The sequence below is a fragment of the Suricata suricatta genome, chromosome 5 (genome assembly GCF_006229205.1).
Source record: "Suricata suricatta isolate VVHF042 chromosome 5, meerkat_22Aug2017_6uvM2_HiC, whole genome shotgun sequence".
Taxonomy (NCBI): Eukaryota; Metazoa; Chordata; class Mammalia; order Carnivora; family Herpestidae; genus Suricata; species Suricata suricatta.
Window position 1 is genome coordinate 65,430,077 of NC_043704.1, and position 26,867 is coordinate 65,456,943.

The 26,867-nt window shown below is 43.4% G+C and overlaps 1 protein-coding gene across 2 annotated transcripts; it reads right to left on the bottom strand.

Moving 5' to 3' along the window:
- Window positions 1–1,643: 1,643 nt before the first annotated feature.
- On the bottom strand, window positions 1,644–21,180 carry POPDC2 (popeye domain containing 2). 2 transcript variants are annotated; one of them, XM_029939385.1, is made up of 4 exons: window positions 20,272–21,180; window positions 15,570–15,678; window positions 8,183–8,573; window positions 1,644–2,424 (listed from the first exon to the last, which is right to left on the bottom strand). In XM_029939385.1, exons 1-4 carry the CDS (start codon window positions 20,760–20,762, stop codon window positions 2,339–2,341), a joined length of 1,077 nt encoding a protein of 358 aa, XP_029795245.1. In that variant the 5' UTR covers window positions 20,763–21,180; the 3' UTR covers window positions 1,644–2,338. The 2 variants fall into 2 exon arrangements, with proteins under 2 accessions (XP_029795245.1, XP_029795244.1); XM_029939384.1 differs by having other exon boundaries at window positions 2,335–2,424; window positions 8,042–8,573.
- Between the last annotated feature and the right edge of the window lie 5,687 nt (window positions 21,181–26,867).

The window sequence follows — 26,867 nt, forward strand, 5'->3', positions numbered from 1 at the left end:
TCTCATATCACATGATAAGAAGTTTGGATTTTACTCTAAGTATAATAGGAAGCCATTTGAAATGTTGAGGAAGAGAGTGATGAGGTCATATACATGTTTCAATGACCACTGTGCTGTGTGTACAATGGATTATGGAAAAGAGAGACAGGAGACATAAGGGGCCAGTTGTAAGTCTATTGAGGTTATTCCAGGTATGAAATAATAGCTTGAAATTAGTGGTAGCAGTGAAGGGGGTAAATTGAATTCAGGATATGTTTTGAAAATAGAACTAAGATAAATGGAAAGACTCCAAGGTTTTGGGCATAGGCAACTGAGTGAAAAATAAGACAGAGTAGAAGGTCAGGTGGTTGGGGTGGGAACCAAAAGTTATAAAACTTTTTGGGTTTAAATATCTCTTCCAAGAATAGGAAACAAGAAAGATAGAGTACTTCCTAATGCTTTCTACAGTCATCATAACCCTGATATCAAACCTGACAATGATATTCCAAGATACATAGATGTAAAGGCCTAAAAAAATATATATATATTTGCAAACTAAGTTTGGATATAGGCAAAGAGGAAAATACAGCATAGTAAAATTGGATTTCCTCCAGAATGCATGGTTGTTTTAATATTCACATATCTGTTAATGTAACTTATTAACAGAATAAGGAGAAAAATAATCTCTGTAAGTGAAGAAAGTCATTTAATGAAATTCAACACTCATCCCTGGTTTAAAAAAAAAAACCTTTAGCAAATTAGGAAAAGAACTTCTCTAATCTGATACAGGTATTATAAAAACTTAATAGCACACATTATACTTAATAATAAATATTGAAAACATTTTCCTTAAAGTCAGGTATAAGAGAAGAATGTCTTCATTATCCCTTCCATTCATCCCTGTACTATAGGTTTTACCCAGCAAAACATGGAATCAAAAGAAAAATGAGGAGACAGAGGAGAAGGAGTGAGGGGGAAGGTATAGGTTAGGAAGGAAGAATTAAACCATCATTATTTAAAGATGATATATGTGAATCTATAGAAAATCCTGAAGACTCCCTGAATTCATTATTAGAAGTGATAAGTGAATTTATCAAGATCACTGAGTGGAAGTTAAAACATCAATTATATTTCTATATGCTAGTGTTTTCACTCATATGTGGATCTTGAGAAACTTAACAGAAAACCATGGGGGAAGGGAAGGGGAAAAATAGTTACAAACAGCAAGGGAGGGAGGTAAACCACAAGAGACTCTTAAGCACTCTCAAATACAGAGAACAAACTGAGGGTGGATGGTGCGGGGGAGTGAAAACGAATGACAGGCATTGAGAAGGGCACTTGTTCGGATGAGCCCTGGGTGTTGTATGTAGGCCAATTTGACAATAAATTATATTCATAAGAAAAAGTCATTGTTCTCGGTATGAATGTTACAGGACAATAGATAACCAGAATATATGTTGAAGTATTTAGGGAAAAAGTAAAATAAAATATGCTAAATTTATAAGCCCACTTTAAAAATATGTATGCAGGGAAAGGGGGGGAAGTTACAGAGAGGGAAGGAGGCAAACCATAAGAGACTCTTAAATACTGAAAACAAACTGAGGGTTGATGGGGGGTAGCGGGGGGAAAGGGGGTGATGGGCGTTGAGGAGGGCACTTGTTGGGGTGAGCACTGGGTGTTGTATGGAAACCAACTTGACAATAAATTATATTTTAAAAATATGTAAGGAAATTTAATTAAGTTCGTAAAAGTCCCTCTAAAAACTATTGCATAATACTAGGGTCCTAAACATAACAAGAGATTTGTAAGTTAAATTTAAAAGCTTAAGGGAGAACTAGGTTTTTAAAAATGTCTACTTCTATAAGTTGGAACTAACTGGAAAAACAAACAAACAAGCAAACCATGAAAACTTCTTGGCTAGCTGACTTCAGAGAAACAAGGGGGAAAAAACTGAATGACTTATGGAGTGTTTACTAGGTGTCATGCCATGTCGCCATGTCCGAGGGGCTTTACCTAAGTCAGCTCATTCAGTGCTCACCACAACCCTGTGAGACGGGTTTTGTGAACCCCCACTTTACGGATGAGGCTTAGAGAGCCTATGTAACCTGCCCAAGATTCTGCGGTTGAAATCTGGGATTGGTGCTTTCACACTTTTGGGTGCCTTTTCCTGGAAGGAAGGCTGTTGAGGGTCAATTTGCACAAGTTGCCTGGGGCCCTTGGTGTTAGCTGCAAGGCCTTGGTCTTCCGTGTCTGCTCCGACCTTGCCTGTGAGCCTTCCAGGGGGAGAGATGCGGTGTGCACTCAAGTGACCTTCCTGTGAAGATTAGTGTGGCCAGAGAAAAAGATAGCCTGTTGATCCTTAAAGTTCAGGAGTGTGGGTTGGAGCCAAGGGGGCTTGTCCCCTGGACACAATTTGAGAGTAGCTGTGGAGAGGAGTTCTAGAAGCTGTGGAAAGAAAAAGAGGAAGGATTTCAGCACCATGGCTCCAGGTGGCTTGCCTAACTCCACAGGGTTCTTTTCAGTTTATTTTTCTTCTACTAATTCACAACGTTTTAGTTGTCCCCAATGCCTGACATGATGGGGCGGTCGTATCTTTGAATCTTATCATTCTAGAGGATTCAGATGAACCAGCGCTGAAGTTATTTAGCCCAGTCTCTCATTTTATAAGAGAAGAGACCAAGAGATCAACTCCTAGTGCTTCCTATGAAGAAGAATCTATAGAACTCTACTTCCTATCTACCACTACTGAATGAGTTCCCCCTACCACCACCAAATCTGTGTGGCAAAATGATGAGTCTTATAAGACCCCTGTGTTTTTTTGTTTGTTTGTTGTTTTTTAAACAAAGAGGCCTGTAAAACACAAGTGGAAGATCAATGGAGTGGGCACGGGTTGCAGGCTGCTGAGATCCAGAAGGCTGCGAGGGAGTTGCTGCCTCTCTGAGCTGACCCAACACGGGGTCTTGGCAGGTGGAGCAGTGCTACTGCCAAGAGACCCCCACCCTGAGACCCGGGGGCAGCTCCTGCCATGCCACCGTTGGGGGTAAATTTTTCTTGCCCCAGGAGTGTTTCCAGTGGTTGTGTGAGAAAAGTGCTGTTTAGCAAAACTGAGAGATCTGAAAGGACCTTACAGCTACTGCAGAGAGAAATATAGTGCAATGAAAAGAGGGTGAATAAAGTGTGATGGTGACCTGCCTCCCCATGAGCCAGTGAAGGAAAAGAGATGAAGGTCTGGCCAGTGACTGGTGAGTCAGAGGCTGAGGAGCTCATCATGTGGGTCTCCACCTTTTTGCTGCATCTTTGTCCTCAAGGACCTCTACCAGTTGCCATCTTCCCTGGAAAGCTAGACTGGGGGAAATAAGAGGTGAAAACACGTAGCTCTGACAGAGAAAGAAGGAGATTGCTAAACAATTCTATATACAGTAGCATACTGAAATACCTGCACATTTAACTAGGGCTTTCCAAATTACAACCTACCTTTCTGTACGTTACCTCGGTTACTCCTCACAGCAACCTGGCAAGGTAAACAGAGGCTACCTATCTACCTATTAGTATGTATTAATTATCCATTGGACTATTAGTCCTGTTCTGGAGATGAGAAACTACTCTTTATGGTTGTTAAGTAACAGGACCAGAGTCAGATCTTAGAATCACGAAATAGTATCACAGAGTTAGAAAGCACCTTAACAGCAATAGCCTAAGGCATCCTTTTCTCAGAGACTCACTTACTTTATAAAATCTCTGGAATTTCTTCTGGTTCCTGCCTGAACTCTTCCAATGATGACTATCTCACTAACTTTATGAGGTAACCCATTATTAATACTGAGTAAAACCCTTCCTTCTCCTTATAATATATTCAGCCCCTTAACTCATTTCTGTGCTCAAGAATACCAGATTGAGGCAAGTTCTTTTTTTTTTTTAAGCTTATTTGCTTGTTTTCAAAGAGAAAGAACACGAGTGGGGGAAGGACAGAGAAAGGGGGGAAGAGAGAATCCTGAGCAGGCTCTGCACTGTCAGCGTGGCACCCAATGCGGGGCTCGAACTCATGAACTGTGAGATCGTGACCTGAGCCAAAACCAAAAATCAGATGCTTAACTGACTGAGTCACCCAGGTGCCCCCCAAATTAAGGCAAATTCTAATTCCCCTTCTTTTCAAAATCTGAGGATATTACTCTTGCTCATCTCTTCCAGATTAAACATCTTTCAGTTCTGTTACTCATGATGATTCATGATGTAGTTATCTGGCACAGTGCTTAAAATATATAGTAGGTATTCAAATACTTGTTGAATTGGTTCTTGGCTCTGGATACTATTATCCTGGTCCTGTGCTCCTTCCCTGACCACAGTTAGCCTCCATTTTGTAATCTGTTTCTCATTTGCTTGTTTATTTAAATAACAGGGAGGAGTGCCTGGGTAGCTCAGTCAGTTAAGCCTCTGACTCTTGATTTCAGCTCATGCCATGATCTCACGGTAATGAGATTGAACCCTGTATGGGGCGCAGAGCCTGCTTGGGATTTTCTCTCTCTCTCTCTCTCTCTCTCTCTCAAAATAAATAAATAAATGAACATTTATAAATAAATAATAGGGAGAAAGGTAACAATACATGGTTTCTACTTTCAAACCACAGGGTTTCAGAATAATTCGAAAACATAATCAGAATTGGCCAAATTTCAAACAGCTTTCAATTAATGATTAATTTATGCTAAGAGACTTGCTATCTGACTTAACTGCTCACTCCAGAGTTGCATTCATTGAGCAGCTCCTGTAAGGAAGACACCAAATGGAACATTGTGGAGAGTGTCCTCCACAGAATTAAAACTTCTAGAGAAGGCCAGGTCAATGTAAGGTCTAACTGTAAGACCCCGCCAGAATGCATTATGCAGCAGGGCTGTTTTGCCCGTTCAGAGAAGGAGCATTCAATTCCAAGCACCCCCAGACTAAAAGATGTACTGGTTTTCAAAGAGTTCTAGTGGAAGCCCTGGCTATTTTTAGCTGGTCTTGGTGGGAAGGACAAGGCCCGGTGTCAGTGTGATGAAGCTGTGTCCTTCTCAGTGATGTAGAACTCAGCCAGCTTCATGCCTCTTACGGAAGTGCTATGCCCGGATGAACAGCGCTGCGCTTACAATTCTGGTAACTGAAGAGCTGGGGAATAGATGGCGGGTTGAGCCCCACATTGTAAAGGAAGCAATAGTAAATTGCTACCTATCACAAGGGACTAGGCTTGTTCATTAAAGTAATAACCCTAGAAGGGATTTGATGGCAATAAGTCAAACCAAGCACCCCAAACCACAATTCCAGAAAAGGATCTCTGGTTTAAATGATCCCATTATCACAGACTGAAATGAAAGCCATCTGAAATTTGTACAACTTGATCGGGCTTTCAAGTTGTTCTGAAAACTCTGTGGTTTGGAAGTAAATAATACGTTTTTTCCCCTTTCTATTACTTGAACAAAGAAACATTTAAAAACCTACTCTCTTTATATTGCCATTACTAATACTTAGAAAGGGAGTTATATTAGCAGCTTTCTCATCTTGAGGTTGTGAAAAGGCTGCTTCCCAAAGGACGATTTGAAGAGGGCTATTTTGTATGATAGTCTTAAGGGCGAGGAGCTCCAAGACTGAGTGGGGACCTTTCACATAGAACATCTGCGCTGTCATCACACAGCAGCTAACAGTCTTCACAGCTACAGAATTGGGCAGGAGGGGGGCTTCTTTAAATTTTTTTAAATGTTTATTTATTTTTGAGAGAGACAGAGTGCAAGCAGGGGAGGGGCAGAGAGAGAGGGAGACACAGAATCTGAAGCAGGCTCCAGGCTCTGAGCTGTCAGAACAGAGCCCGATGTGGGGCTCAAACTCACGAACCATGAGATCATGACCTGAGCCAAAGTTGGACACTTAACTGACGGAGCCACCCCCGTACTTCTCAGGGGCTGCGGAGGGGCACTTCTAATCAAGCAGGACCCCCCCTTCAGCAAGGAGGAGGACAGTCCCAAGTCATAAGAGTAATTGTAGTGAAATATGCTGAAAGACACTGTGATGTCCTGGAGCTTGTGTCCATTACACTGCTGACTGTTTCTCTTTTTCACTTCTGAACAACTCATCTTTGCCTTTTTACATAAACCCAAGAAGGCCTTTAGGGTCCATCTTATCCAACACACTCAAATGAAGAAAGTGAGGCTGGTGAGGTTGTGTGATTTGCAAAGAGTAGCAGACCCAGACATGGAAGCCAGGACACTTCAGGGTCTCAGTTCTGGCTCTCTCTCTAGTATATCATGTTGCCTCCAATATCTGGGAAAACTCATGCATGAAATGTGTAACCACCTAAAGCTGGAAATTTTCACCCCATCACTTGAACGGTTTTATCTACAGGCAGAAGGAGAGGTACTGATCTTGGAAGAGTGTGGATTAAAGATCAAGATGGGGGTGCAGGATAGTTTAGGAGGAAGAATAGATACAGAAAGGCAGGAAAGTGGGGAAGAAAGGAAAAGAAGGTAACAGAGAGAAGTACATCAGCAGTAAAATGGGGGAAATGTAGAGGACAAATATGGAGGGGAGAAATTAACTAAGAAGAAGAGATGAACTGTTTTTTCTTCTTATGAACAACAAACTGAAGACAACCAAGGACTGAATGGAAGTCAGAAAGAGGGAAGAAAGAAGAGCAAATGGAACTAGTAAAAAGGAAGGAAACCAGGAAGAAAACGAGAGCACCAAGAGCTGCTATGTGTTAGGAGGGTGGACAGGTGGGCATGCTGGACAAAGAGGGACCCACGGGACATAACCCATGTGCGTGGAAGCTGGTGGACACGCAGGAAGCTGAGTATCAGCACAATGGGAAAGGGGCAGTGAGAGTGGTCACTGGAAATGGAGGAAGTCAACAAGTAATCTTGGGTCCTGGACAACTCCATGGAATTCTCCAGAATCAGCCCAACTATGGTTCTAGGGACAGTGGCAATACAGATGGTAAATTCCACTATCTCTAACACCAAAACTCTAACCTCTTATCATTTGCCTTTCCTACCTCTTTCATCATTTACATAACTGGTTTTATAAAATATATAAACATTCTCTCATTCACCACGTGTACCCCGGAAACCTTCACTGAGCCAGTTTCTTGAAAACTTTGTCAGTGCTTCCCAAAGGATGATGGGTCTCTTAGGCCCCTGCGTCACTCACACTTAGAAATGCTTTCCCAACTAGAAACAGTGGGATTTTCCTAAGGAGAATCCAGGCCTCCATTACTGCTGGGTGGAGTCCCAGAGGGAAAGGTCACAGCATTGTGAGAATGACAGGGGGACTATGCAAGCGATTTCCCGGAACTACTCAGTACAGCCTTTCTTGTCCGGTCCTTCTGAGGTTCAAGGGAATCCTGCCCTTGCTGTTAGGTTTTCCCGGCTTTGTGTCCATCCACCTCACACAGGTGTGGTCTGTGGGGGAAAGCCAGGCTGCTGTATATCCATAGATCATAGTAACAGGGCAGCACCCAGTCCTCTGCCTGAACAAGCAGCGCACTCTCCGCTGGGCAAGAGGACAGCAAGGTAAGGACGCTTTCCTCCCAAGGTCATCAGCCTATGTCACAAGTCTCTTTGAAATACGTGGTTTTTAACAAAGATTGCTGCCCAATCCAAGCTAAACAGCAACTGCTTTCCAGAGCAGCCTCTGTGCTAGCAAAACCCAAGAGGAATTAGAGCCGATAGGAATTAGAACCAATAGGAATTAGAGTGTTTTTCCCTTTAACGTACATGCCGTAAATAAAATCCCCTGTGACCCTAGCTGTGGCCTTAACTATTCACACAAACTTGCAAACAATTTAGCAACTGTTTGCTAGCTCAAAATGTCAACAGCCCAGTTTCCAAGACACAATCACACTTAATAAAAAATGAGTTCAAAAAAATCCCCTCATGCGTTGCATTCACCCGGAGTGAGTTGCTCCTGCAAGGCTGGGTTAACGGCCCTGTCTGGGAGTCCCGTGAGAGGACAGGCTCCATGAAATCATTTTTTTGCCATTACAGGCTGAGTTAAGGCCACTGTTGGCGGGAAAGCATGGAGCTGCCTTCTGAGTACTTACACAAGATCCTGAGCCAGGTGGTTGTGCCCGTGTTAGCTCTCCCTCACCTCATGTACTCCCCATCACTCCTATAATCCATGAACGATTCTGATCCCGACACCTCCTCAAAATCCTCCAGTACCAGACTGGCGGAGTCCTCACCCAGGATGCCGCTGTCCAGCCTGGACATCCTGGCCTGGGGGGGAGGTGCCGGAGGGCCACTGGCAGCTGGAAGGGGAGAGCGAGGGGGCGTTCGCTGGCCAGATGTGGGCATGGCCGGCCCACGGACCTCCTCGTCATCCTTCTCGGACTCTGGCCCTGTATCTGGGGCAGCAGGACCCAGGACATGGTACAGGCTGGGGAGACGGATGTCAAAACGCAGGCCAAACTTGGCGAAGAGCTTGTCGTTGAGAGCGTAGAGCTTCTCGGAGATGTCATAACCCAGCAGGGCCGAGAAGAGGCGGGAAATGTATCGCTCTTTGGTCAAAAGAAGGTGGAGACTTTTCCGGGGCCAGGAAATGTAGCTACACGCAGTCTCAGCAGTCAGAGTGACCTGAGGAAGGTCGGAGGAAGAGAGTAGAGATTTAAATTAGACTGTGTGCCCATGCTTAGCTCAGAGAAACATACCGTTACTTGGCAAAAGGCTGCACTTTTGTTGACGAAATTGTGGGAGCCCCCACCATCCTGTGCCCGCCACATGGCCTTGCCTGGAGGAGGTCCAGTGAATGAATTTTACTCTTGTGCATTAACATGGAGGGGTGTACTTGTCAGGAGCCCTGGGTTCAGTCATTCACCTACTGGGCCCTCCTCTCTGGGAGCCTCAGTTTCTACACGCAGTCTCCTCAGCTGTCATATTGTGTAGTCCCATGGCTGCAGAAGGTTCTGAGCCTGTGGGGATTTCAAAAGAGAGATGGGGCCTCCCATTGCTCTGAAGAAAGGCTGGCAGGCTGATGACAGTTTCAGAATAAAGAAAGATAATATACTGCAGTAGGGATTAAGGAAGAGTTGGGACGCATTTCAGTTAGAGCAGAGCTTCTCATTAGGCCTGCCAGGCTGCACCAGTGGCAGAACACTGGCCTGGAATTCGGGCCAGGAAGCTGTTCTTGACAAGGCTATGACAAGTAACCAAAGAGGTCGGATGCCTAAAGTCAGAAAAAGGGCACAGAGGAAGAGGAGCTCTTAAGAGCACAGAGTCAAAGGGCACCCCACTCTCCATTTATTTAGCCATCTAGGAAGTTCTGAGCACTTACTGTGGGCCCATGATGCGGAGCTAAATTACACTTGCGGGGTAGGTGATCTGTGCCTGGCACATAGCAGGTGCTTGATAAATCCTTGTTAAAACAATGGTAAGTGCTAGAGTTGGGGTTCAACTAGAAACATGCCTAGGAGAGTAAAGGAATGGGATGTAGAATCACACAATTCTTTATAGTCAGATTGGCCATGATGCTTTATTTTTTTTTCTGTTTTTATTTTTATTTTTTTCTTTTGTCGTTTATTGTCAAGCTGGTTTCCATGTAACACCCAGCGCTCACCCTCACAAGTGCCTCCTCCATGCCCGTCCCCCTCTTCCCCTCTCCCTCTCCTCCATCAGCCCTCAGTTTGTTCTCAGTATTCAAGAGTCTCTCATGGTTTACTTTCCTTCCTTTTCCCAACTACTTTTCCCCCTTCCCCTCCCCCATGGTCCTCTTTTAAGTTTCTCCTGTTCCATTTTATGAGTGAAAACATATGGTATCTGTCCTTCTTTGCCTGACTTATTTCACTTAGCATGACACCCTCGAGGTCCATCCACATTGCTTTGAATGGCCAGATTTCATTCTTTCTCATTACCATGTAGTACTCCATTGTATATATAAACCACATCTTCTTGATCCATTCATCAATTGATGGACATTTAGACTCTTTCCATGATTTGGACGTGATATTTTAAAAGTGAGAAGGCCAGCAGGGCTCATGATGAAAAATTGTGAATGGAGACAGTGGAGAGAATAGTGATGATGATAGCAGCGAACATTTACCAAGAGGTGGCTATGCGCCAAGCATTGTGTTAAAGTCTTCATGTGGATTTTTCTAATTAAAGGTAGGGTTAACTTCCAAACACCCTTTATTAGAGATTTTCTATAATCATTTTAATTCCTTCATTGTGGACCAGAGCTCCAACTACCTTTCTCCCTTTCCCCCTTCTACAGTAGACCTCTTCTGGTTCCTTCATTCATTTCCTCACCTCTGCTCTCCCCCCTAATCGTCAGCACTGAAGTCAGGCTTCTAAATTGCCTCATCAAGGGCAAGAGCTGGCTTCAAGTTCCAGCTTTCTGCTTTGATCAGTTGTGTGACATCAGACAATTTACTTAGTCTCTCCAACATGGCACCTCATGAGAAAAAAATTCTGAAGGTAGTACCCACAATCTGCTCACTCCCAACAGTTCAGCAAGGAGTCATCACCATCTGTGAGGGCCCATACTTTATAGGTGTACTCACTAACAATTCCCAAACAAGAAATCAGAGTAGTGACCCTGAAGCAGGTGTGAAGAAGAGCCACTCTGGACATAAGCAGTGTCCTTGATGCCAAACACAAGGACAATGGGCATGCTTATAAATGGACATGATCTTACTTCTTCCATCTTGAAATAGATCAGGGGTGCCTGGGTGGCTCAGTTGGCTAAGCATCTGACTTTGGCTCAATTCATGATCTCACGGTTCGTGGGTTTGAGCCCCACGTCAGGTTCTGTGCTGGTAGCTCAGAGCCTGGAGCCTGTTTCAGATTCTGTGTCTCTCTCTCTCTCTCTCTCACTGCCTTTCCTCCACTCATGCTCTGTCTCTCTCTGTCTCAAAAATAAATAAACTATAAAGCAAAATTTAAAATAAATCAAAACAGGGGCACATGGGTGGCTCACTCAGTTAAGCCTCCGACTTCGGCTCAGGTCATGATCTCACGGTTTGTGGATTCAAGCCCCACAATGGGCTCTGTGCTGACAGCTCAGACGCTGGAGCCTGACTTCGGGTTCTGTGTCTCCCTCTCTCTCTGAACCTCCCCTGCTCACCCTGTCTCTCTCTCTCAAAAATAAATAAAAAATTACAAATTAAAAAACAAATAAATTAAATAAATCAAAACAAAATTCTTTTTTGTCCTAGCCTCCCTTCTTTGGCTAGCAATGACCTCATTAGTTTGCTCCCCTTCTCAGCAAACTCTGGGGAAATGGTTGTCTGTGCTTGCTGTCTCCAGCTCCTCGCCTCTCACTGTCTGAAACATGTAAAGCTTTGCTCCTCATAGTTCACACGCCCTGTACCTGGTAAGGTCACCAGTGGCCTCTAAGCTGCAGCATGACATCAGTTTTCCTGACCAATTCTGCTGATGGTCCCTTCTCTTTAATGTGCTTTCTCCACTTGGCCCTCAGGGTGCCACACTCTCCTGGTACAATCTCCTGGTTGCTCCTTTGAGGCTTCCTTTTTCTCTCCAACTTCTACACACTAGAGTATCCCAGCGTTGATCCATTCTTAAATCTTTTCTCTGTCCACACTCACTCACTTAGTGATCTCATCTAACCAAATGGCTTGAAAGATCATGTCTTCCAACACTCCCAAACTTGTCTCAGGCTCAGACCTCATTCTTTAATTCTAGACTCAAATATTCAACTGCCTATGTGGCATCTCCATTTAAATGTCCATAGATGACACAAATCTAGTATATCCAAAACTGAACTTCCCTTTTCCTCCAAAACCAATTCTACTTGCAGCCTGCTTTATTTCAGCTGATAGCAGCTCCATCTTTCCAGTTACTCAAACCAAAAGCCTTACAGTCTTCCTTGATCCTCTTTCTCACACACACACACTACATCCTTTTGGCTCTGCTTAGAAAATTTAGGCTCTAACCCCACATGATGTAGTTCCTTATCCCCTCTTTGACCCTCTCCTGCTATTCCCTCCCCTTCCTCTCTTTCTTCCAGCCACCATGGCCTCCTTTCTGTAGCTCAAACATGCTAGTCTCTCCCACCACAGGGCCTTTGGACTGGTTCATCCCTCCATCTACTATGCTCTGCCCTCAGCTTCCCAGAGCTCACACTGTAACCTCCCTCAGGACTTTTTTTAAGTGTCATCTTCTCAACAAAGATTTCTACAGCCAGCCTATGTAATACTGCACCTATGTCTCCCATATACCACTCTATTTTTTCACTATTTTTCACTATCTTTTAACATATTACATCATTACTCATATCTGTGGCTTACTTTTGTTTTTATCTCCCCTTCTAGAATGCAAATTGCATGAAAGCAGGGAACTTCCCTATTCACTGATACATCACAAGCACCTTTGACAGTGCCTAGTATATAATATATGCCCAACTTGCATTACTGAAGTGAATAAATGAATCAGGTAAAGACTACAAATCTTATATGCTGCAGAACGACCAGATGTAACTTTCTCACGTCCGTATAAAATCCCTCTTCAGAGGTCTTCAGGAACTTGCTTATTGCCTGGTCCCCTGTGCAGATATATGTCTGTAATAAAGTGTAAAAACCTTTTTCTTTAGTTCTCACTTCAGAGACTGGTTAAATGGATCAAATGAAATAACATATGTACACAGGACCTGGATCTAGTAAGACACAATGTAAACTGGAGAAATAATGATGATTTTGGTGTGATACCCTTCTATGCTATGTCCTTGGTGACTAATGAGAGGGTCACAGTGCTAAACAGTCAATAAATTCTTATTTAATTGGATTGCTGAGAGCTGTGATGGAACATTGGTTCATTCGTGGTAAACACAATGAGAATTATGATTCAGACAGTCACTGTGGATTGCCCTATAAGTCCACAAAGACTATAAATGCAAAAGGCAAGGACAGGATGAACTATAACTCAGGACAACACATGACATTTACAAAGAGGAAATGAGACTTTACACAGCCAATAGCAAATGTGTGGATCTTATTGCTCCCAAAGGAGGTGAACACTAAAAATATAAAGGGGAGGAATATGACGGTAGCTACATTCCAGGCTGAGAGGCCATCTGGGGTTACAGCCCCTCCTTTCCAGCATAGCTTAGGGGAGAACACCCGGCTTATCCGCCACCTGTTCTTCAGTGTCAAAGTCAGAAACAGAGCTTGGTCTGGTTGGCTCAGAACCGGTTCTTAGGGTCCTGAAGGAGTTTTCACAGGAGACTGCTGAGCTGGTTGGAGAAAGTAGGGGTGTGTGTGGTGGTTGAGGAACATGATCAGTGGGGAGTCTATGGCTGGTGGCCTGGCAGTGGGATGGGGATTGTCTCTCAGGATCTATTCTCACAGAGTCAGAAGTCAGGGTGGGGCAGAAGCAGGCCCAGCCAGGTGGCCACTGCCTGGTATGTGTCTGTTCGGGGGCTAGCTCATATGCTAGCTGAGGGGGACTCTCCAATAGAAGTGGTAGAAGTAACATGGAACCCAGTACTAGCAAACTATCTGGACAGGAGAGTGCCTATAATGGTGTGTGTGTGTGTGTGTGTGTGTGTGTTTGTGTGTGTGTGTGTGTGTGTGTGTGTGTCTGTGTGTGTGTGTGTGTTCCACTCCACTAGTGACCTGCTCATTTTTAAAAAGAAGAAATATTGGCTGGGGGAATGGGCTAAATGGGTGATGGGCATTAAGGAGGGCATCTGTTGGGATGAGCACTGGGTGTTATATGTAAGTGATGAATCACTAAATTCTACTCCTGAAATCATTATTACATTATATGTTAATTAACTTGGATTTAAATAAAATTTTTAAAGAAGGACTATATGATCATATGTTGGTGAGGATGTGGAGAAAAAGGTACCGTCGTGCACTATTAGTGGGAATGCAAACTGGATGAGCCAATGCATTGGTGGAGCACAACAGTTTGAAGGTTCCTCAAAAAGTTAAAAATAGAATGACCATAGGCTCCAGTAATCACACTACTGAGTATTTACCCAAGAATGCAAAAACACTAACTCAAAGGGATACACATACACTGATGTTTACAGCCCCATCATGTACAATAGCCATGACATGGAAGCAGGCCAAGTGTCCATTGATTGATGGATGAATGGATAAAGAAGGTGCAGTAGATAGGTACAATGGAATATTATTCAGCCACAAAAAAGAATTAAATCTTGCTCTTTGCAGCAACATGGATGGAGGGTATTATCTAGAGGGTATTATGCTAAGTGATATAAGCCAATCAGAGAAAGACAAATATCACATGATTTCTCTCCTGCTGAATTTAAGAAACAAAATGAACAAAGGCAAGAGAAGAGAAAGAGAGAATGAACAAGAGGAAACAAGAAACAGACTCTTAACCATAGAGAACAAACTGATTGTTACAGAGAGGATGTGGGTGGGGGGATGGGTGAAATGATGGGGGGAAAAGAAGTATTTATAAAGGAAGCAAATTTCCTCTTGGTTTTTCTTCTCCTATCTCTGCTAATACAACCATGGCTTACTTATGCTGTAAGTATAACAACTTATGGTTGTTTTCGTGTAATTTGAGATTTCGGGGGGCGGATAAAAGTGTGAGGGAAAAAAAGAACAGAAATAGTAGAGCCAGGCAATTTGACTTTGCCACTTTCGATATGGAGACTTTGGGCAAATTGCTTGATGTTTTGGAGCCTCAATTTCTTCATGTTAAGTGGGCAGTAATAATATCCAACTCAGAAGGTTGTTGTGAGAATCAATAAGGCAATATAATATATGGCGCCTCCCACATACTAGCCATTCAATAAGTGAGAGCTACAAAGAAGGGAACTAAAGTCTGAAGGGTTGGCGGCCGCCACCTTGGAGCATCTGTGGATGCTTCATAGAGTTCTGAGACACCAACTGCCCACTGCCAAGCCAGGTCAGCAAATCTTTCTTGAACACTTACTGTGTTCAAGATACTGTCCTTTTGAGCCTGAGAATAGAGAGAAGGGGAAGCCCAGATTTCTACCTCAAAGAGTTGGCAATGGAAAGACAGAAAGGAAACCAGATCATTAGGACGTGGAACAATATATGCGCCAGTCAGCAGAAGTAAAAAGAATAGAAAGGCACACAGACAGGAACAATAAGCTTTGGGGACAGAAGCTGAGGAGGTCAGTCTGGACAGGCTTCAGAGGAAGTAAGATGTCATCGCCTCATTTAGATGGGGGAAATGCATTTCAGGCAGAAGGTACAGAAGGGGCCAAGCATGGCTGTTGCAAAACAATTGGATGTATTTAGGGAAGTACTAGTTGTTCAGTGTGGCTGGTATGAACCAAAAGTGTGAAGGAGAGAGGGGCTGGAGATGTGGCTGGATATCACAAAAGGCCATAGGAGTGTGGGTTTTTATTTTGTGATCACTGAGTACTTCTGGACTAGTTTCAGGCAGAGGAGTGACATGGCCCACTTACTCAGGGATCAGGACCTCCCTGCTCCACCCCACCCCGCCTCTGCCAGCAGCCCACACACTTTCCACGGAAGGAGAGCACTCCCACATACAGCATCACATTGGCAGAGGTTCAGAGAACAGATGTAAGTGGGGAAAGATGGAGGGGGTGTATCACTGGGTCCCGGTGGGATGGGCTGAGTTGGAGCTGCTCAGGCTCCCTATTACCTGGAACACTCCCTCCTCAGAGGGCTGCAGCGATTCCCACTCAGGAGAGTCCATGAACTGGTAAGGAAAGATGTAGTGCAGAAACTGCCCATCCTGGCTCACACGAACCCTGGCAAAGGGAGAGAAGAGATCATGTGGGAAAAGGAAAGTGACCACCCAGATCTTCTTCAGTCTACATTACATATTTAAAAATGGAAAATGATTTGAATCCAATATGAGCTTTTCTCTCTTTCCCCCTCAAAACTCAGAGTTTCAGCTTCGACCTTTCTCTAATGTAAGTTATACCAGGAAAGGAGGTGTCTCTATTAAACAAAGGGGGAAGATAAAAAGATCTTTGAGGTATACTCCTCCATTGGAAAGGAGCTACTGTTTCACTTTTTTTTTCTCTAGAGCTTTATTGGCTAAATAAATATGCATGGAGTACCTCTTATGTTCCTGGAGGCCTGGAAAGGCAGAGAAGGGTATGAACTGATCCTTGCCTTTAAGAATTTCACAATTTAGGGGCACCTGGGTGGCTCAGTCGATTAAGCCTCTGACTTCAGCTCAGGTCATGATCTCACATTCATGGGTTCAAGCCCTGCATTGGGCTCTGTGCTGACAGCTTCAGATTCTGTGTCTCCCTCTCTCTCTTCCCCTCCCTGCTCATGTTCTGTGTCTCTCTCTGTCTCAAAAATAAATAAAACATTAAAAAAAATTTTTAAACGAATTTCACAATTTAATGGAAATCACAACTACATAAATAACTGGCTATAAGTCAGTGTGTGCTATTGTGGAACAGGAGAATAGAAGAGGGAGAGAAATTTGTTCTCTTCAAGAGGCAGACTTCTCAAAGATGACATTTGAGCTGAATTTTGAAAAATGAATAGGACATTGAGAAGCAGATCAGGATGGGGATAGATGGAGACCTGGGAAACCCAATGTGTTGTCCGTTTTCCAATATCTGTTTTTTCCCTTCCTCCACAGTGCTAGAGTTTTAGCTGGGCTTGTGGCTGCTCAGCTACACTGCATTTCCCTATGTCACGTGCAGTTAAGTATAGCCATGGGATTAAATTCTGGAGGTGGGATATTAGCACTCGAAATCTTGCTCCTAATGAATGCCTAGATATGTATGTATACATATAAATTACCAAAGACCATCACCAATTAATAAGCTATTTCCTTTTATCTGACAACCTAAAGATGGAAGACAGAAGGGGATAGAGCTCTCATGCCAAGCCAAGGATGTGGTGTTAGCCCATAGTCTCTAAAGACAGAAACACATTTGCTCCGACAAAACCAGGTAATATATAGAGATAGACAGGCAGAACTTCCCTGAGTAATGGATTCAAGAGAAAATGAAGCGCCATGCTCTCCTACCTCAGGGTCTCCCCGGATTCTGTACCCTCCAACGGGACCTCTTCCTAATGTCTACCTTCTCCGAAGATCTCAGCTTAAACATTCCTTCTTCCAGGAAGTTTCATCTGACCTCCCCCAGACAAGTTAGATCTACCAGGTACCCGTTCTCAGTGCACCTTGCATTTCTCCTTGGAAATATTATGTCTGTTATTCACCACTATGTTAAACATTAATTATTGATTTTATTGATAGCTCCATGAGACAAGAACATTAGTTTTCATATTTTAACACTGGATCCTTAACCCCTAGCTCTCTTCATAAATAATTTTGGAAGGGGAAAAGTAAGAAGGGAAGGTAGGAATGGAGGGAGAAAGGAGAGAAGGAAGGAACAATTGGACAGATGAACTCACTTGTGCCGCCATAAAAAGAGGATCAACATCTCAAGGAAAATCTCGAATACAGGAAGAAAGACAACAGGAGAGAATGAGCCTACTACTGCATACACCAGATCTGCTCACCAGCTCCTCAGGCAAGGGCTCTGGCCCCTCAAGCCAGCTATTAGGGGTGCCATCATTTAGATTATGACATCTAATAAGCCTGTATGACTCCCTGAAGCCATTTCAATATGTATTGGGGTATTATGCTCTTTATCATTTAAGCCTCTTCTTCATTCTTGATCTCCTGAACAACAGGTATTTCTTCCTACATAAATAGTTTAGACAGTTAGTTGCCTGCTCAGGAGGCTGTGCATATGAGAGAATTTTGTATGAGAGAAACTCACCAACAGTAAGTACAGCTTAACAGGGTGATAAACTTTGGGGAATTCACTTGGCCTTTCTGAGTCTTAAAAGGGACTGGTTGCAAGTATTGAAATAAAACAAAAAGGACATCTAAGGTTTCAGCAAAGGGCTCCAGATGAGTCTGCATAAGAGACAAGGAGGTCTGTACAAGAAGCCCCCACTTCCTGGCATAGAGTTCTTGTCCACAGCTTCAAGGTGTTCAGTACCTCACCATAACCAGCCCAAGGTACAATGATTCTCCTTTAAAACTGGAGCCTGGTCATAGACTAGAAGCCTCAGCTCCCAGCTGTAACGTAACAAAGTTGAGACAGGATGACATTGAAAGATAACAAATAAGACTCTCGGGGTATCTGAATGGCTCGGTTAGTTAAACATCTAACTTTGGCTCAGGTCATGATCTTGTGGTTCATGGGTTCAAGCCCTGCATGGGGCTCTGTGCTGACAGCTCAGAGCCTGGAGCCTGCTTAGGATTCTCTGTCTCCCTCTCTCTCTGCCCATCCCCTGCTCATGCTCTGTCTGTCTGTCTCTCAAAAATAAATATTTAAAAAATTTTAAAAAATAAGACGTTTACTCCAAACTTTGAAAAGCAAGGGGGAAAATTGTTAATTTTGTTTTTTTAATGTTTTATTTATTTATTTTTTTAAAGTAGTCTCCACACCCAACATGGGGGTCAAGCTCACACCCCCAGATCAAGAGTCGCATGTTCTACCATCTGAGCCAGCCAGATGCCCCCCAAATTATCTAATTTCTGATTTAGATTTTTGATGCTAAGTATACTAGGAGAAGCCACACTTGAGGGGCAAGTGGTCTTATACAAGTTTATGTTAAATTCATCACATAAAAGATAGCTGAACCATACAATAATTTTAATGTACTTTCATAAACGTGCATCATACTAGTGGAGAGGGCCTTTCTCTCACCTGTCTCAGTTCCCTCCTTTGAACAGATGAGCCATGAGAAGCAAATAATATCTTGGATCGTGAATGAGAATGTTTTCTAAATTGTCTTTATTTTAAGCATGGAACTATAGGGGACAAATAGTCATAATATATTTGTACTTACACATGTATTTGTTTACAAATAATACCATTTGCTTACACTTCAATTTACTCATAAGTGAAATGAAATGTCTCCCCACAAAACCTCATAGCTTATTCAATCCATGACTATGAGTCCAAAAAAATTACATCTATAGTTAACACTTTTGATTCTACACATTAATACATGAACGCATATTATCAATACTAGTAGTAGTTGTAGTACCATCATCATCATTCTCAAACTTTTTTTTTCACTGTGTGGTTGACAGTCTTATCTGGTTTCTTCCCCAACTCCCTCAGAATTAAAGCCTTCTGATAAGATTACTATCTTTAAAAAAATTTTTTTTTGTCTTTATTGTATTTTGAGAGAGAGAGAGACAGAGTGAGCAGGGGAGGGTCAGAGAGAGAGGGAGACAACAGAATCTGAAGCAGGGGCTCAAATCCACGGACTGCGAGATCATGACCTGAGCTGAAGTCAGACGCTTAACCGGCTGAGCCACCCAGGCATCCTGATATGATTACTATCTTACCTTTTCTATATACTCTCCTGGTCTCAATAAAGCAGGAAAGGAAACAGAGGACAAAGCTTTTGTAATGCTTTGCTTGCTTTCCACTGAGGCAGCCCAAGCATACCACGTTAAGTAGTTTACAGTTTGCCGCTCAGCCTGGCATATAAGTCCCACTAGGGCAGTATCTCAATGGCCTGGTGCCACAAATGCCTACCAAATGTGCAGCATAGAGCCCCAAGGTATTTTTTCTGAAGATATCATGTACAGTGTATGATTGGGCATACATGGATCCTAAGACCATTTTTGCTGGGGCGCCTGGGTGGCTCAGTCGGTTGTCTGACTCTTGATTTTGGCTCAGGTCTCGATCTCACTTTTCCATGTGTGGGCATCAGTACTCTTCCCTTACTGTATGGTGTTCAGATCTATAGTACTTCACTGGTCTGTAAAAGAATCTCAGTAGAACAAATGGGAATGGAAAAGTGGTTGTATACCAAATGGCTTTACCACAGAGTCTATATATGATATTCTCAATACAATTGGGGCTGTTTCCTTGATGCCCTGGCAAGGAACAGACACTGTTCCCTGTTCATGTAGTCAGCACTTAGGAAATACTGAATACATGTGGAAGGAACAAATCTACCTTATTGAAATGTTCAATTTTCCAAAGCTTATAGAGATATTGCGGCAGCTTAAGCATGATCCACCATGTGTGGATACTTGCGTGTGTGTGTGTGGTCATTTCAGACCCAGGCTCAAGAAACACTCACCCCACACCTCCCAGCACCAAGTGTGCACACAGCCCTTCCCGCCAACCAAGAAGACACCTCATGATCTTGTTTCCTCTTGGAAAATACTGAGAAAGAGGAACCAGACCCATGCTCAGAAAACTCTGTTTTGGTTTGTTTGACTTGCTATATCCTTCCCTCAATGGAGGGGCCTCAGAATGGAAAGGGACGCACTAGGAAATGAGAAGCATGGGCGGAGGGAGGAAATGCTGAGCAGCGACAGAGTAGCTTACCGGCCCGAGAGTAGCAGGGACAGGCGGTTGATGGGCGTCTCGCCCTCCACAGCGTAAGTCTGCTCAGTGGCCAGAGTGAAGACCTGCTCCTCACAGCAGTGAACAATCTCCTTGTACACCTGCAGAGGCACCTGCAGGGGTAGGCACAGCGTCTTGTAGAGGAGATCGAACTCCTCGGGGAGGGCGTTTTTGCGCAGGCGGTAGACTAGGAGTGCCAGCTGGAGCAGGCAGGCCGTTGCCAGCAGGAAGCTCCAGAGGACGATGTCCAGGCCGCAGGCATCAAACCAGCCCCACATCACGCAGCACACGTAGCCCGTGCCCAGGAAGCCAAAGAGGTAGAAGCATCCGTACACTCCACTGCCCCCCATGAAGCCCAGGAGCAAGAAGCAGTTGGCCAGATGGTAGACAGCCCCTTCCAGATCCTGCTTCCAGCCACTGCACATCGGGTCCTGCCAGAGAGGCTGGCTCGCTGTGCTGCCGTTAGCACTCATCTTCAGGGTGTCTCAAAGCCTTGCTGGGCTTGAAGACTGTCCCCACATGGGGAATTCACAAAATGAATTAATCTGTCCTCACAGGAGTCTTCTCACGTCCGGCTTCTTGCCGCCAACTCTGCCTTTCCTGAGAGGAATGCTTCCAGGAGCTTTGGGAATAAATGGCAGAACATAGTATACTTCATGGAGAATTTTAAAACTTTTTTTCCCTCTCCCTTTCCTTTAGCAAGGTTCTGGCCTTGGCACAACTCTGGCGAGGTTCCTGGGCTCTAGGTTTCTTAGAGCAGCCTTCACATTTGGCTCTTAGCAGAAAATCTAAATTGTCCCGAGGCAAAGATAGAACTATGGGGTGGAAAACTTTAGCAGTGAGGGATAGAGTAGCCACATCCTGCTCTCTGCTGTCCCCAATCCGAATGAGGAGAGCCCAGCACGGGAAGCACACTTGTGTTCCATTTGGAATGCGTCTCTCTTGGCACCGGAAGAAAGGGTGACCCCAGATGGATACCATGTTTGGAATTGGAATCCAAGAGGTACTGGCAGTGAGAAAAAACAGGCCAGGCACACAGGCCGGCTGGCAGAGCACTTAACATATCTCCCCAGAGGACAAGACCTCTGGGCAAGTGAGGCAAGCAGGGGAGAACAAAGGAAAAGTGACAGAATCTACCACAGCACCGCAGGTCACAGGCCGGGTGCTGCTCAGAGCTCCTGTGGGGACGACTAGGGGCTCTCCTGAGATCGGAGGACACAGCCAAGCAGGAATGTAGGGGACTATTGTAAGAAAATCCTAACAGTGAGGACTGGAAAGCCCCTCAGAAGCCTTTATTAAGTCACATTATAAACATCAGTAGGCATGTATTTGACACCCATTAAGCAAAAACGGCTACGCAACGCAGCTCTTTGAATTCTAAGCTGACTTTCTCCTGCATATATCTGGATCTAGGAATAGTTAATACAATGGTAATACGGTGCTCAGAAAATCACCCTACCTGTTATTTGCAAATTATAATAATGACCACCCATTAAATGCCTACCAATTGCTGGACCTCAATTAGGTACTTTACACAGATATTATTTAGTCATCATACAACCCCTCCAAATAAATATTATCTTCCTTCTAGATCTGAAAGAAACTGAGGCTCACCTAGGTAACAAGTTCCCACAGGCAGTAAGTGGCCCAGCCAAGATCTGACTTCAAGTCAGACTGACCGCTGTGCACCAAGTATGTTGCACAGTCAGTAGAAATAGACCCCACACCACACCCTGGAAGTCTGATGACACCCAAGGAACTTCTGGATGAACCTGGGGTCTATTTTGGGTCACCAAAACATAAATCTGGAGTATGCAATCATTAAGACATGTCCCTCTGGCTTCCAAATGACTCTTTGATTTTTTTTCCCCTTGCTGCTACTTAGTATTTATTATCATTCTATTGCCCTTGAGACAGTTTGGGGAGGGGGCGGAGTAGTACCCAGTAACTTTCCAGAACTATTTAAGTGCTCAATCCCTAGAGGCTTTTATTATACTGCTGATAACCTAACTAAAATTAGTGAGAAATAAGAAATTGTCAAATATGCTGAGGAGTGGAAGTTTTTGCTCAACAAATATTTACTGGGTGCCTACTGTGAGCCAATTACTGAGAGAATCAGATTCCTAAGAGCTTTCACTCAAAAAACAATGGCAATTCAGCATTTGAAGCACAATAACTGAGTTAAGTTTTTTTTTTTTTTTTAATGTTTCTTTTTCAGAGAGAGACAGAGCAGGGAAGGGACACAGAGAGAGAGGGAGACACCAAATCCAAAGCAGTCTCTAGGCTCTGAACTGTGAGTACAGAGCCTGACACGAGGCTTGACCACACAAACCGTTAGATCATGACCTGAGCTGAAGTCAGAAGCTGAATCAACTAAGCCATCCAGGCGCCCTACTGAGTTAAGTGTAAAAGAGAGGTGGCTGCCTAGAAGGAAAGATGGGGTACAGGAGGGAAGACATGAGCTAACACTGGATTTGAGGCACAGGCATTGAATTAACCAGGTAGGTAGAGGGCGAAGACGTTTCTAGTGATGAGAACAGCATAAGCATAGCCACCCAGTTGTGAAAATGCCTGGCATGTTGAAGGAAGCCCGTTGTTCTCTTTTTTTAAATTAAAATCGATTGGCCAACAAATGTGTATCTTCCTTCTTTCTAAAGTTGAGGGATGGGGGCAATCAGTAGGAAAGGAAAAGAGCTAGAGAGTGCCTGGAGAAGGAAAGGCCCTGCCCCACGTCTTCCTCTCAGAGATGACTTGGATGTCATTTGAGCAGTGGAGTGTGGGGATTTCCATATGCTGCTTTTATATCACCTGCCTGCCTCCCAACCAACTCACTGACTTTAGCAAGCAGCAGCTGCTTACCCCTCCACCTTAGTCATGCACCCAGAGCTGCCAAGGTAGCCATCCCTGCCAGCTATGAGCCAGGAAATCAGAAGCAGGAAAGGAGAAGCATCAAGGGCTCTGCCTGAGATAGAATTTCAAAGCAGGTCCTTTCTCAGCAAGCCTGACTGGTGGGCTGGCTCTGACCCTTTAAAGAGACAGGCGGACCCACTGACTTATTCTCAGCCTGCCTTCTTTGCCAATCCATATGCATGTTCATCTGAGCAGAGAATGCTAACATCTCTCGTTATTGTTTCTTCATGTCATGCCATGATACCTTTCTTTTTTAAATGGAAGAAACGAACTCAAAGAGGTTAAGGAAGGTCACAGAGCTAGCATGTGAATTAAAGGGTAGGTCATTTAAGTTGTATGGTCTCTGTGTTGTCCCACCTTGCCGGGTACATTGGGGAATTTATATGCTATGGGAGATTGGAGTATGCTGCTGGCGGTGTGGCATCACTGGCGCATAACCCCCAGATGCTGCCCATCATGACAGTAACATTGCTGCCTGAAGGATGGAATCTATGATGGGAATACAACAATGCAAATTTGTATCTTGTTTGTTTCTATATCCAGATTTGATTGAAGAGGGGGAAAATTTTGTGTCAGAGGGTATGTTTTTATAAGGAAACCCACAAACATGAAGGTAGAAGCACAGCAGAAAATATTGGGGAAAAAATAAAAGGAAACAAACAGAAGTCACACCATTTATGGAATTGACTCAATGCCATAAGCCTAAGTATGTACACCAAGCACAGGGGATATCAAGTTGAGCAAGACGATTCTCACTTTCAGGGAGCTTTTGGTCTAATGAGGAAGACTGACCCAAAAATAACTGCAATCTCATAAAATAAGTGTATTTGGGGTTCAAAGGAAACACTGGGAAGAAAGGATTCAGAAAAAAAAATCACAGGGAAGGTGACATTTAAGCTGGTCTAAAAAGATGACTAGGTGTTCCCCAACTAGGGTAGGGCATTCCAGGAAGGGAGAACAGAATGTGAAGTCCAGAAGTAAAACAAAAATACACAGCATATTCCGGTAACAGAGTACAGCCTGCTTTAGGTGAATCAAAAGGAGCAGCAGGACACGAGGTGGGGGAGATGGGCTGGGGCCAGCTGGCTCATCTGCCCTCCCGGTGTGGCGCTGAACCACAGCTGCTCTGTGAGTGGTTACTGGTTCATAATGAGATAAGGACAGAAACTGCGAGAATTTAGACATTTTTATAGCAAGTTGACAGAAAATTATGGCCTTTAAATTCAATAAAAACTTTGGGTTTGCATGCTATACGGGTTTTTTAAGTGTATTCCCATTTACCTCCATCTCCTTAGTATTAATTGGAAAAAATTAAACCACATACAGTTTGAAAAACAGAGCTTGAAATTAACACTTTCCTAACATATACTAAAACAGAGCAGAGGCATGATGTAGGCTTTAGACACACACCACCTTGGGCAGACACCACTGCTTGTCTATCCTATAGCCATTCCCCATTTTTCCTAAGTTTATGGAACTGTGATCTTGCTTGGGCAATATGTTAAGAAAGTGGGCTTCTCCCCCAGTTGCCCGGGCTTGAAATAAGACTGGTCAAAGCCAAGTATAGTATCTCATTCCCCTTGATGGCAACTGGTTTATGACTAGGCATGTGACAAATGGGATATAAAAGGAAGAGCATGTGGGAACTTCTGGGAAAAAGTATACTTCCTGACAGTAAAGCCTGCTACCTTTTATCCTGGCTTCAATATACTTGCGCAGTGACGTAATGCTTGGAGCTACCATGAGATTTGATGGCCACGAGATATGATATACTTAAGGATGAGGATAAAGAGCTGGAAGATACAGTAAGCCACAGTTCTTGAAAGTATTACTGAAACACTATCTCAAATCTGGAACTTTCAACCTTAACACTTCATGACAGGAGGCAAACTGCACTTACTGCTTAAGCTCTTAGGCATTCTGCTACCTGCAGTTGAATGCTTCTAGATTCAGATTTCCCTTAAGATCTCCATAAGGACTACTCTTCAGGAAAGTTCTCTGAACACCTGCTGATTGTTTTATCTTATGAAAACTGAACATTACACAACTTAACTGTGTTCTACTAATACTTTTCTCTCAAAGGTTTGAGTAAACTATGAGTGGAAATGCTCCTTCAAACTCAATTTGACCATTCAGAATGACTTGGTTGTTAAGCAAACAAGATGGTTTAGGGGAAAATTGGTTGCCTACTTGAAATCCACTTACCTCTTTTTCTTTGTTACAGAATTTCAGTTTTGTGCTGATATCTAATTATTACATATAAATTCAAGGGTGGGAGGGAGGCAGGGATCCTGTTTAAGCCAATCAGCATAAGGCAATCTGTTGGCAACTATTGAGTCTATAAAAATGCACCTAACCTATTGTCTTATTTTTTTTTAATGTTTTATTTATTTTTGATACAGAGAGAGACAGAGCATGAGAGGGGGAGGGGTAGAGAGAGAAGGAGACACAGAACCGGAAGCAGGCTCCAGGCTATGAGCTAGCTGTCAGCACAGAGCCTGACGCAGGGCTCGAACCAACGAATGTGAGATCTGACCTGAGCCGAAGCCGGAGACTTAACCGACTGAGCCACCCAGGCGCCCCAATAAATGCACCTAACCTAAATGGGCTCAGACTTCAAAAAAAAATTGCATGCCTTGGTTATGGCTTCTCTCTTCTGCTGGACTTGAATAAGAAAGCACATGGTTTCATCAGTCCTGGAAGCTCTGAGATGAAAATAACTTGAGTCTTGGATGGTATCATTGAACCTATGATATCATTACATCTAGAGCTTGCCCTAACCCTGGATTTCCAGTCATGGTTTTCCTGGATGAGGATTTTCTATTACTTGATTTCAAAATCACCATAATAGACACAGATGGAACTACCAGCTAGCAGTTTTTGATAGCTAAAGAAGGAAACCCTGGGTAGTCATACATACATTCTTTTTAGGAAAGTGTCTTGGAATATTCATCATAGTACTGAGTATTCAATTTTGTATGTTTGTAGTTTATATACATATATCTACTAGATTATAAACTCTGTAAGAGTGGGGACCATGTCTTACTAATCTCTGTTCACTATTTAGCACATAATTAGCATATATTATGCCCTCAATAAATGTTGAGTCAAATAGCCTCTTATCTTCTTGAGAACAAGATGTATGACTGATTCACACATGAATATTTCAACACCTACAGCAGTTCCCTATATATAATACAACTTCACTAAATATGTACTGAGTGAATAAATGAACTTATATGATATGATGTTTAGATAGTTGGTACAGGAAAGGATGTTGGCCTTGAACTCTACTCACCAAGACTCACATCCCAGATCACCAGCTATTTGACCACAGCAATTTCCTTAAACTGAGTAGCTCTCTCACTTGTAAAATGGGGATTATGGTTTTTCCAACAGTCTTACATCAGACCAATGAAAGGTATAGTTATCCTAAGGTAGTCCCTGATTAGGGTCATGGTCCTATTCTCATCAAATTTCTATGCACTTCATTTTGGAGGTTTCACTGAATGAGATCAGGATCTGTTTTCTCGTTACAACAAAAATCTAGAGTTCTCAGAATGACACAAGAACAGAAGAAATTAACATTACAAGTTTTTTTTACTATATCCTTTAAGAAAAATAAATGCCATGTGAGGATGTGAGGAACACAAAAAGAAACACACTTG

Coding starts and splice junctions, on each gene's coding strand:
- POPDC2 (XM_029939384.1), bottom strand. CDS start 20,762: ATGAGTGCTAACGGCAGCACAGCGAGCCAGCCTCTCTGGCAGGACCCG. Junction 15,679..20,271: donor TCCCTGCTACTCTCGGGCCG/GTAAGCTACTCT, acceptor TCCCTTTGCCAG/GGTTCGTGTGAGCCAGGATG. Junction 8,574..15,569: donor CTGAGGAGGGAGTGTTCCAG/GTAATAGGGAGC, acceptor GACCTTCCTCAG/GTCACTCTGACTGCTGAGAC.